We start from the raw sequence: 11,514 nt of genomic DNA, 5'->3' as shown, positions 1-11,514 counted from the left end.
GAGGCCGAGGCTGGCGGATCACCTGAGGTCAGGAGTTCGAGACCAGCCTGGCCAACATGGCAAAACCCCGTCTCTACTAAAAATACAAAAATTAGCTGGGCCTGGTGGCGCTGTGCCTGTAATCCCAGCTACTCGGAAAGCTGGGACAGGAGAATCGCTTGAACCTGGGAGGCGGAGGTCGCAGTGAGCCGAGATCGCGCCATTGCACTCCAGCCTGGGCGACAGACCAAAGACTCCGTCCCAAAATAAAAATAAAAAAAGTTTACAAAAATCCTTTTATTCTTCTCTTGGGGAAAAGGAAATGGAAGAAAAACAAAGTGAAAAGGGAAGCACTCAAAAAGTATACGTAAAGGCAGGCCGGGTGTGGTGGCTCACGCCTGTAATCCCAGCACGTTGGAAGGCCAAGGCGGAAGAATCACCTGAGGTAAGGAGTTCGAGACCAGGCTGGCCATGGTGAAACCCCGTCCCTACTAAAAATACAAAAATTACCCGGGTGTGGTGGTGCATGCCTGTAATCCTAGCTACTCGGGAGGCTGAGGCAGGAGAATTGCTTGAGGCGGAGATCACAGTGAGCCGAGACCGCGCCATTGCCCTCCAGCCTAGGCAACAGAGCGTCTCAAAACAAAAACAAACAAAAAAAGGCCGGGCGCGGCTCATCTGTAATCCCAACACTTTGGGAGGCCGAGGCGGGCGGATCATGAGGTCAGGAGATCGAGACCATCCTGGCTAACACGGTGAAACCCCATATCTATTAAAATACAAAAAATTAGCCAGGCATGGTGGCGGGCGCCTGTAGTCTCAGCTACTTGGGAGGCTCAGGCAGGAGAATGGCGTGAACCCGGGAGGCGGAGCTTGCAGTGAGCCCAGATTGCACCACTACACTCCAGCCTGGGCGACAAAGTGAGACTCGTCTCAAAAAAAAAAAAAAAAAAAAAAAAAAGTATATCTAAAGGACCTAAAGGCAAAACAAAATAAATAGCCAATGTTTAATGAGGTTTCCTGTGTGCCAGGCACTGCATGGAACATTTTACACAGGTTATTTCACTCCTTCACCCTATAAAGTTGATCTTGTTATCCCCACTGGGTAAGTAAACTGAGGTCCAGTGAGGCCAAACAACTTGCCCAAAGTTATGTAGGTAAGAAGTGGTAGCTAGTGTTAAGTCAAGTTTAATCTAAAGCTGCCTCCTTACATATTTAAGTTCGGCCTGAAGGTTTTCTGTACATTGTGAACTGTAACAAGTGGAGGTGTAAATCGAACGTAGACCACACCGGTGCCAATCACTGAATTTTGGCCAATCAAATGTAGCCAACTGTTCCAACCAAGTTCAAATGAGACAAACGCTGATCTGTAACCAATCTGGTTGTTTCTGTACCTCACTTTCATTTTGCTGTCCGTAAATCTTCCACCACGTGAATATGCTGGGTCTCTGTGGATATGCTGGGTCTCTCTGAATGTGCTGTGATTCAGGGGCTGCCCAATTTGAGAATCATACATTGCTCAAACTCCTTTAGGCTGGGCACGGTGGCTCACGCCTGTAATCCTAACACTTTGGGAGGCCGAGGCAGGCGGATCACAGGTCAGGAGATCGAGACCATCCTGGCTAACATGGTGAAACTCCATCTCTACTAAAAATACAAAAATTAGCTGGGCGTGGTGGTGCGTGTCTGTAGTCCCAGTTACTTGGGAAGCTGAGGCAAGAGAATCGCTTGAACCCAGGAGGCGGAGGTTGCAGTGAGCCGAGATAGCGCCACTGCACTCTATCCTGGACAATGCAGTGAGACTTCGTCTTGGAAAGAAAAAACAAAACAAACAAACAAACAAAAAACTCCTTTAAATTTGGCTGTTTTGTTTGTTTGCATGTTTTTTTGTGAGAAGGAGTCTCACACCCAGGCTGGAGCGCAGTGGTGCCATTTCTGCTCACTGCAACCTCCACCTCTGGGTTCAAGAGATCCTCCCTTCTCAGCCTCCCGAGTAGCTGGGACTACAGACATGTACCACCACACCCGACTAATTTTTGTATTTTTTGATAGAGCCTGGGGTTTCACCATGTTGGCCAGGCTGGTCTCGAACTCCTGACTTCAAGTGATCCGCCTGTCTCAGTCTCCCTGTTGGGAATGAAGTTTTTGGTGTTGCAAAAAGAAAACAACAACAAAAAAAAACACGGGAACAAATGATCTCTCAGCAAGGAGAGCTTTACTTTCTGCAGAAAGGGTGCTGCTACTCAAAAGCTGTCTAGCCATGAGAGCACACCGAACAAAGGAGACAGAGTTATTTATAATCTGAGGCGTCTACCCTACTGCTGTGTCCGTTTTCCATTGGCTGGAATAGGACCTCACATTTTACACTTTACCTGATTGGCTGTTAGTTTAAAACTTTTAAAATTGGTTAAGGGGAACAGAACAAAGAAAGAAAAGGAAGTTGCCCAGGGATCATTAAGGAAGCATCACCAAATAAGGAATGGCATGCACTGTGGACTGGGGCTTGTCTAGTTCTGTCCAGGCACGCAGGAGCAATCTAGGACAGCTGATTTGGAATATATATATATATATATATATATATATATATATATATATATACACACACACACACACACACACACATACACACACACACACATAGTGGATAGCAATCTTATAGTAAGAAATTGTGACTTTTTATAATCTTTGAAGAACTTTCCGATTTGTCACACTCCCAAAGTGCTGGGACTACAGGCGTGAGGCCACTCCGCCCAGCCTAAAGTTTTTTTTTTTTTTTTGAAACGGAGTCTCGGTCTGTAGCCCAGGCTGGAGTGCACTGGTGGGATCTCGGCTCACTTCAGCCTCCGTCTCCTGGGTTCAAGCTGTTCTCTCTCCTCAGCCTCCCGAGTAGCTAGGATTACAGGCAGGCTCCACCATGCCCTGCTAATTTTTGTATTTTTAGTAGAGATAGTGTTTCGCTATGTTGGCCATGGAACTCCTGACCCAAGTGATCCACCCGCCTGGGCCTCGCAAATGGCTGGGATTACAGGCTTGAGCCACCACACCCGGCCGAATTTTTTTTTTTTTTTTTTTTTTTTTTTGAGACGGAGTCTAGCTCTGTCGCCCAGGCTGGAGAGCAGTGGCGCGATCTCGGCTCACTGCAAGCTCCGCCTCCCAGGTTCATGCCATTCTCCTGCCTCAGCCTCCCTAGTAGCTGGGACTACAGGCGCCCACCACCACACCTGGCTAATTTTTTTGTATTTTTAGTAGAGACAGGGTTTCACTGTATTAGCCAGGATGGTCTCAATCTCCTGACTTTGTAATCCGCCCACCTTGGCCTCCCAAAGTGCTGGGATTACAGGCATGAGCCACTGCGCCCGGCCTAATTTTTGTATTTTTATGAGACGAGGTTTAACCATGTTGGCCAGGCTGGTCTTAAACTCCTGACCTCAGGTGATCCGCCCGCCTTGGCCTCCCAAAGTGCTGGGATTACAGGTGTGAGCCACCGAGCCCAGCTGGTTAGCTTCATTTTAGTTCAGTGCCTCTCAAACTTTAGCATCAGCTCAGATATCAGCTTGTCCCATCTCGCACAAAGAGAGTTTCTTTAAGTTCCTGGACCCCATCCAGAGAGATTCTGCTTTCATGAGTTTGGGGGTAGGATCTATGAATTTGCATTTCCCATTTCTAACAAACTCATAGGTGATGCCACTGCTGCTGTTCTGTGAACCACTGCCTGAAGCCACTTCCATCCAAACCCAGGAATAGCTTCATGGTAACTACACTATATTAAGATACAGTTTTAAAGGGCTGGGCACGGTGGCTCGCGCCTGTAATCCCAGCACTTTGGGAGGCTGAGGCAGGCGGATCACCTGAGGTCAGGAGTTCAAGACCAGCCTGGCCAACATGGCAAAAATCCACCTGTACAAAAATATAAAAATTAGCTGGGCATGGTGGCAGGTGCCTGTAGTTCCAGCTACTCGGGAGGCTAAGGCAGGAGAATCGCTTGAACCCGGGAGACGGAGGTTGCAGTGACCCGAGATTGTGCCACTGCAGTCCAGCCTGGGCAACAAATGGAGACTCCATCTCAAAAAAAAAAAAAAAAAAAAAAAAGATGTATTTTAAAAGGAAGTAATAAACCCAGCCCCATGGGATTTTCAATCAGCATCTCAAGGAACAGAGGACATACTAACTTAGCATACAGGAACCACCAGTACACAATGATCTTGGTCTGAGACCCTATTCATGATTTTTTTTTTTTTTTTTTTTGAGATGGAGTCTTGCTCTGTCACCCAGGCTGGAGTGCAGTGGCGCCATCTCAGCTCACTGCAACCTCCGCCTCCCGGGTTCAAGCAATTCTCCTGCCTCAGCCTCCCAAGTAGCTGGGATTACAGGTGCACGCCACTACATCTGGCTAATTTTTGTATTTTTAGTAGAGACGGGGTTTCGCCGTGTTGGCCAGGCTGGTCTCCAACTCCTGACCTCAGGTGATCTGCCCACCTTGGCCTCCCAAAGTGCTGGGATTACAGGCATGAGCTACTGCGCCTGGCCCCTGTTCATGATTCTATCCCCAGAAAAATGAGCATGTACCAATTCCCAGTCTCTTGGCTGTTGGGAAACATTGCTAATGAAATATGTAATGCAAAGCAAATTTACTTTCACCTTGCCCAAGAGTGATCCAGCAAGTCACTGGAACCAAGCTGGCCTTGTAGCAGTCATGAGCAGAGCCTCCTTAACCATCATAAGTCCCAAGCTGGCCCCTTTTTCTGCTTTACAGGAAAGCTCTCATCACCCTATAGTCACCAGTGATATACCAGGTCCAAACAAGGTAGCCTTCATTTAGAGAGCTAAAAGAACAAATGATTAATGCTTTTTCTGTTTGGCTGCTTTTGTTTTCTAAGAATGTTCGGTGTTATCTGGTCATTCTTTTGGCTAGGACATCCTTTCTTTATATTGACTCTGGAGCTATTCCTTGTTCCTACTCTGTGTACCCATGATATGTCTATATCTTAGCCCTTGAAAGGCATAGAAAAGAGGTTTTTTTTGTTTTGTTTTGTTTTGTTTTGTTTTTAGATGGAGTCTCACTCTGTTGCCTAGGCTGGAGTGCAGTGGTGCAATCTCGGCTCACTGCAGCCTCCACATCCTGGGTTCAAGTGATTCTCCTGCCTCAGCCTCCTGAGTAGCTGGGACTATAGGCATGTACCACCATGCCCAGCTAATTTTTGTATTTTTAGTAGAGATGGGGTTTCACCATGCTGGCCAGGCTGGTCTTGAACTCCTGAGCTTGTGATCCACCTACCTCAGCCTCCCAAAGTGCTGGGATTACAGGCGTGAGCCACCGCACCCAGTCAAAAAGAGTTCTTCTGAGGGTAATCTCAGTCCCCAAGTGGTGGCCCACTCAACTGATATCCACAGGTACTTAAACTTTTTTGTATAAAGTCAGTGCATAATGTGAGTATCATGTGGATGGATTATAGTAAAACACAAGTCACAGAAGTTCAAGCCAGGATTGGATATTTTATATCAATGGGAGCTTTTGGATTAATGTGAATATGGATTTTTTTTTTTTTTTTTTTTTTTTTTTTTTTTGAGATGGAGTTTTGCTCTTGTTGCCCAGGCTGGAGTGCAATGGCACAATCTTGGCTCACCGCAACCTTTGCCTTCCAGGTTCAAGCGATTCTCCTGCCTCAGCCTCTCTAGTACCTGGGATTACAGGCACCTGCCACCATGCCCGGCTAATTTTGTATTTTTAGTAGAGACGCGGTTTCTCCATGTTGGTCACGCTGGTCTGGAACTCCCGACCTCAGGTTATCCTCCCGCCTCTGCCTCCCAAAGTGCTGGAATTACAGGCATGAGCCACCGCACCCGGCTTTTTATTTTTTTGAGACGGAGTTTCGCCGTTGTTGCGCAGGCTGGAGTGCTATGGTGTGATGTCCGCTCACTGCAACCTCTGCCTCCCGGGTTCAAGCGATTCTCCTGCCTTACCCTCCTGAGTAGCTTGGATTACAGGCATGTGCCACCACGCCCGGCTAATTTTGTATTTTTAGTAGAGATGGGTTTTCTCCATGTTGGCCAGGCTGGTCTCCAACTCCTGACCTCAGGTGATCCGCCCGCCTCGGCCTCCCAAAGTGCTGGGATTACAGGCATGAGCCACTGCGCCCGGTCTGAACATGGATCTTTAAATGACTCAGTGGGGGCAAGAGCAGAAAGTAGTATCCTACCAACCACTCAGAAAACCAGGCAAGACTCTAGAAAACACAGGGATCCTGGAAAATGTAACAGATGACTCAAAAAGCATGCCTTAACTCTCCAAGGAAATCCACATTTCAACCCTACCAATTAAAAAGAAAGCCTGAACAATTGGGACAGTTGCCTCTACAGGCAAGGATATCAATCAATCAAAAATGCATCTGCCCACTTGGTGTGAACATTGATTTTTTTTTTTTTGAGACAAAGTCTAGCTCTGTTGCCCAGGCTGGAGTGCGGTGGCGCGATCTTGTCTCACTGCAAGCTCCGCCTCCCGGGTTCACGCCATTCTCCTGCCTCAGCCTCCCAGGTAGCTGGGATTACAGGCGCCCGCCACCACGCCCGGCTAATTTTTTGTATTTTTAGTAGAGATGGGGTTTCACCGTGTAAGCCAGGATGGTCTTGATCTCCTGACCTCGTGATCCGCCCGCCTCGGCCTCCCAAAGTGCTGGGATTACAGGCGTGAGCCACTGCACCCGGCCAAACATTGATCTTAAAACAGCAACAACAACAACAAAAAAAAAAAAAAAAGAAAGAAAGAAAAAAAAAGAAAAAAGCGCCAGGCACGGTGGCTTACGCCTTACGTAATCCCAGCACTTTAGAAAGCCGAGGTGGGTGGTTCACGAGGTCAGGAGTTTGAGACCAGCCTGGCCAACATGGTGAAACCCTGAGTCTACTGAAAATACAAAAATTAGCCGGGCGTGGTGGCAGGCTCCTGTAATCCCAGCTACTCAGGAGGTCTGAGGCAGGAGAATCACTTGAACCGGGGAGGCGGAGGTTGAAGTGAGCCGAGATGGTGCCACTGTACTGTAGCCTGGGCGACAGAGCAAGACTCGGTCTACAAAAAAAAAAAAAAAGCATCTGCCTAAAGTGAAAAACAAGTCCATTTTCAGCAGAGACATTTGGAAATCCATTCAGCATGCTAGGCATAATTGTAAGGTGAATTATTCAATATTGAGTGTTATAAACAATAAAAACCACCACTAGATTTCGAATTGGTAAAATACCTCATTTTGAATGCACACATTAATTCTCTTGCCAAGTTGCCTGCAATTTTCCAGAAAAATTTGTCTTCCTTCAGGGAGGATTGAAATCCAAGATCAGCCCAACACTACCATCTAGTGGTGAGATGTATTGATAATGCTTCTATTCAACTAAAACTTAAAAAAGTGGTACCATTTTTTTCTTCCCAAACTGCAAAAGTAGATCCTGAGAGACAGTAATAACGTAAGAAAATAATGGAAGAGAAACATTGAAAAGTTCGAATTTTAATTAAAATCTTTATTGAATAAAAATGTTTCAGACTAAGACTAAGAAAGCAGAATGTTTTACATCTCTAAAAAATATTAAAGCTAAATCTCTATAAATGCAGTACAAAGAAAAGCCTACAGCTTAAGACACCTCTCCCTCCCATCCATACAATTTGGAATATCAACTGTGTACAACAAATGTACTCAAGTTTATAATGTCCCCAAACCTTAAGACTAGAAAATCATCCCAAGAAAAAGGCCTATAGTTGGTTTAATTTCACCCTGGGAATACTGTCTGTGATAAAAATCAATATATTTCAGAGCTAGTAAGTATTTAAAAATTAGTGTCTCAAAAAGGGGACATCATAAGGGAAATACAGGGTTTAGAGGTCTGAGCTCAAGTGGTGTAAGACAGTTCTTTCTTTTTCCTCCTTTAAACTCTTCACTTTGCTCTAACACGGAAGATGGGGGACAGTGATCCCGAAGGTATTACTAAAATATTGCAGCTTTCAGTAAATTATGAGAAGCACAGATATCACCAGAAAAGAAAGCAATCATTTGGAGTACAGTAAATTCACTGGCAGACACAAAAGCTTATTTGGGAGACAGCAGATCTCTCCAAGCACCGAAGAGTGTAGGTTGGTTTTTCAATTGCCTCAAAAAGTGCTCCGTTGTATTATACCTCAGGACGTCGAGTTCAGGATGTAGTTTAGAGAGCAGGACATAAAGTAGTAAATTCCTCATATATATCACAGCAAGAGAATTAACCTAAAAAATTTAAAGACTAAATAATCTCTTAACAGGTAAATACTAAAAAATTAAATTGGTATTCATTTAAAAATATACAAACTGTGCCCTTTATACTAAAGTGCATTCAGTCGTAATGTTTAAGCCCCTAAATTCCTTCTGTATGTTCTCTAATTCCAAAATAGTGTGTAACAATATACTACTAATCATCTATCTACCTTAATATTGCCTTTTGGGAATACAGTAGAATCTGGGCTATTATCAGGTGGAATATTTCCCCAGTTACAAGCCTTACAGCACTCATGCATATCATCACTGCTAAAATGAAGAATTTAAGTAAAGTTATCTCTAGCATTTAGAATGTGTTTTTTTGTTTTGTTTTTGATTTTAAGAAGGAATTCTTTTCCAAAGTTACTTCCAAGTAAATTACATTTCATGCTGGGATACCTGCTTATGTGCATCACACTTTGACAAAGGGCAGTGGCTCGCTAACACTAACATGAATTTAAGGCCCAGCATCATTGCAATTTGTCACTCTTCATCCTCATCCTCATCATAATACCGATTTCTCTTTATCTGTTCTTCCACAGAGAGCTCTTTGACCACTTCTCCCTCCCAGAGTTCCACATCCTGGGATTTCTGATTCTGAGTAGTGAATTCTTCAGCAAAGGTGTTGTCTACAAAACTCGACCAATTCGGAGACTTGGGTTCTTGTGGAGATTGTTGTTTGAGGAAGCTGTTATCATCTTCATCGGAGTCTGCACCATTTTCTACAAGATTCTCATTCTCCATCTCCAAACTATGACCTTCCTTACTTCTCTTCCCTGTCTCTCCTTTAGATTCTTTGTTTTGCCAGGTTGTTTTTCCCACATTCCCATTCTTCTTAGAAGCCTTGGCATTTTCCACTTGTTTCCTTTCTGCAACTCTTCCACCCACAGACTCTTCACTCTGCTCTGACATGCTCCAGCCTTTCCTGATAGGTGGGGACACAGTTTTTGGGCTCTTGACAGAGGTGCTTTGAAATGAAGCTGCTACAGTGAATGGGCGGCTTCTTTCCTTCAGTGAAGAAGATCGTCTTAGCTTCTTCAGATCTAGATCGACATCCTCAGGAACTTCGGGCTTGCTGATTTCGTCTTCAGGAGGCCATTTGGGCTTTGACACTTTGATCCCTTCCTCCAAGGCACTTCCTGAACTTCCAAGTTCAGTGGGGGGTGGCCAGGCGATCCTCAGCTTCTTGGTTTCAGCTGGCTTGTCTTCCTTCTCCTGCTGAGAGGAGGCCTTGGCTTCCATACTTGCAGCCAGGACACCCACCTTAGCAATAGGGGCATCTTCTACCCCTGGGCTGTGAGGGGTCTCCCTTGCATTTGCAAGCTGGGCTGGTCTCTCCAAAATCTCTTCGTTTTCATTTTTGCTTGCCCATAGATCCTTGTGTGGTCTGTGCCCAAAGCCTTCATCATAGTTGCCCTTAGATTTAAAGAGTTGATTGAAGTGAGGCTTACAATAGATTCTTCCATGTAAAGATGCATATGTTCCTAGACTGTCATTAAAAGAAAAAAAGCATAAAGTTAGCAAATCTTCACACTCTCACTTATACCAGGAGGCTAAAATCTGGCAATTCCAGTATTTTCAGAAGATGCCAAGTAAGAAAAAGATCTTTAAAAGCCCTTCAGTGACCAGGAATTCCTTACCCCCATTTTAGCACATTTGTTTTCTTATCATAACACAAAGCACGGGTTGGGTGCGGTGGCTCATGCCTGTAATCCCAGCGCTTTGGGAGGCCAGGGTGAGAGGATCGCTTGAGCCCAGGAGTTTGAGACCAGCCCGGCCAACATAGTGAGAATTCATCTCGACAAAAAATTTAAAAATTAGCTGGGTGTGGTGGCACATGCCTGTAGTCTCAGCTACTTGGGAAGCTGAAGTGGGAGAATCACTTGAACCCGGGAGGCAGAGGTTGGTTGCAGTGAGCTGAGATTGTGCCACTGTGATAGAGTGAGACTGTCTTAAAAAAAAAAAAAAAGAAAAAAAAACAACAGTAATAGAAACTTTAAATCATTCTGAGCCTTGAGAGGAATGTGGCTATGCAACCTGGGTCACACAGCATGTAGCTGCAACTCTTTCTTTTCACTATAAATTATGAAGACCAAAGGGCACCAGAGATAAGACCCCCTCAGATCACTATCCCTTCTTGGCGAGTGATAATCTTCCTTGGAATGTACCAATCTGTACCCAATCAAATCACTGTGGTATATGCACTGGTCTTATATGAAAAATGTCATAATCTTTGCTAAAATTTCTGTGTAAGTGAAACTTTTAACTTTCTCCACTTTGGAATGCTGACCCCATTCATTTGGAGTCAGTGTTTCTGGGTAGTCATCATCAAGCTTTTGTGCTTGAATTAACTCTATTCTTAACGGTATATAAAAACATATATATATATATATATTTTTTTCTTTTTCTTTTCTTTTTTTGAGAGAATCTCGCTCTGTCGCCCAGGCTGGAGTGCAGTTGCACAATCTCGGCTCACTGCAACCTCTGCCTCCCAAGTTCAAGCAATTCTCCTGCCTCAGCCTCCTGAGTAGCTGGGATTACAGGAGTGCGCCACCACGCCTGGCTAATTTTTGTATTGTTTTGTTTTGTTTTGTTTTGTTAGAGTCTCGCTCTGTCTCCAGGCTGGAGTGCAGTGGCATGATCTCAGCTCACTGCAATCTCTGCCTCCTGGGTTCAAGCGATTCTCCTGCCTCAGCCTCCCGAGTAGCTGGGACTACAGGTGTGTGCCACCATGCATGGCAAATTTTTGTATTTTTAGTAGAGACGGGGTTTCATCATGTTGGCCAGGATAGTCTCGATCTCTTGACCTCGTGATCTGCCCGCCTTGGCCTCCCAAAGGGCTGGGATTACAGGCATAAGCCACCACGCCCAGCCATTTTCGTTTTTTTTTTGAGACAGAGTCTCGCTCTGTCACCCAGGCTGGAGTGCAGTGACACGATCTCAGCTCACTGCAAGCTCCGCCTCCCAGGTTCACGCCATTCTCCTGCCTCAGCCTCCCGAGTAGCTGGGACTACAGGTACTCGCCACCACACCTGACTAATATTTTATATTTTTAGTAGAGATGGGGTTTCACCTTGTTAGCCAGGATGGTCTCAATCTCCTGACCTCGTGATCTGCCCACCTCGGCCTCCCAAAGTGCTGGGATTACAGGCATGAGCGACTGCACCCGGCCATTTTTTGTTTTTTGCTTTTCTTTGAGTCGAGGTCTTGCTCTGTCACCCAGGCTGGAGTGCAATGGTATGATCATAGCTCACTGCAGCCTTGACCT

General features: G+C 45.3%; 1 protein-coding gene across 4 annotated transcripts in view; it reads right to left on the bottom strand.

Annotated features, from left to right (window-relative positions):
• Positions 1–7,461: 7,461 nt before the first annotated feature.
• LIMA1 (LIM domain and actin binding 1) overlaps positions 7,462–11,514 on the bottom strand; it is a 107,355-nt gene continuing 103,302 nt past the window's right edge. For all 4 annotated transcript variants that reach the window (XM_008951216.5, XM_034935896.3, XM_024931094.4 and 1 more), the window contains one exon: positions 7,462–9,735. In XM_008951216.5, coding sequence (XP_008949464.2) covers positions 8,730–9,735 — 1,006 coding nt within the window. In that variant the 3' untranslated portion in view covers positions 7,462–8,729. The remainder of the gene's footprint in view (positions 9,736–11,514) is intronic.

This window comes from Pan paniscus, chromosome 10, assembly GCF_029289425.2.
Source record: "Pan paniscus chromosome 10, NHGRI_mPanPan1-v2.0_pri, whole genome shotgun sequence".
NCBI classification, from domain to species: domain Eukaryota; kingdom Metazoa; phylum Chordata; class Mammalia; order Primates; family Hominidae; genus Pan; species Pan paniscus.
Note: the sequence above shows the minus strand (reverse complement) of the source record. Positions and strands in the feature narration are given on the sequence as shown.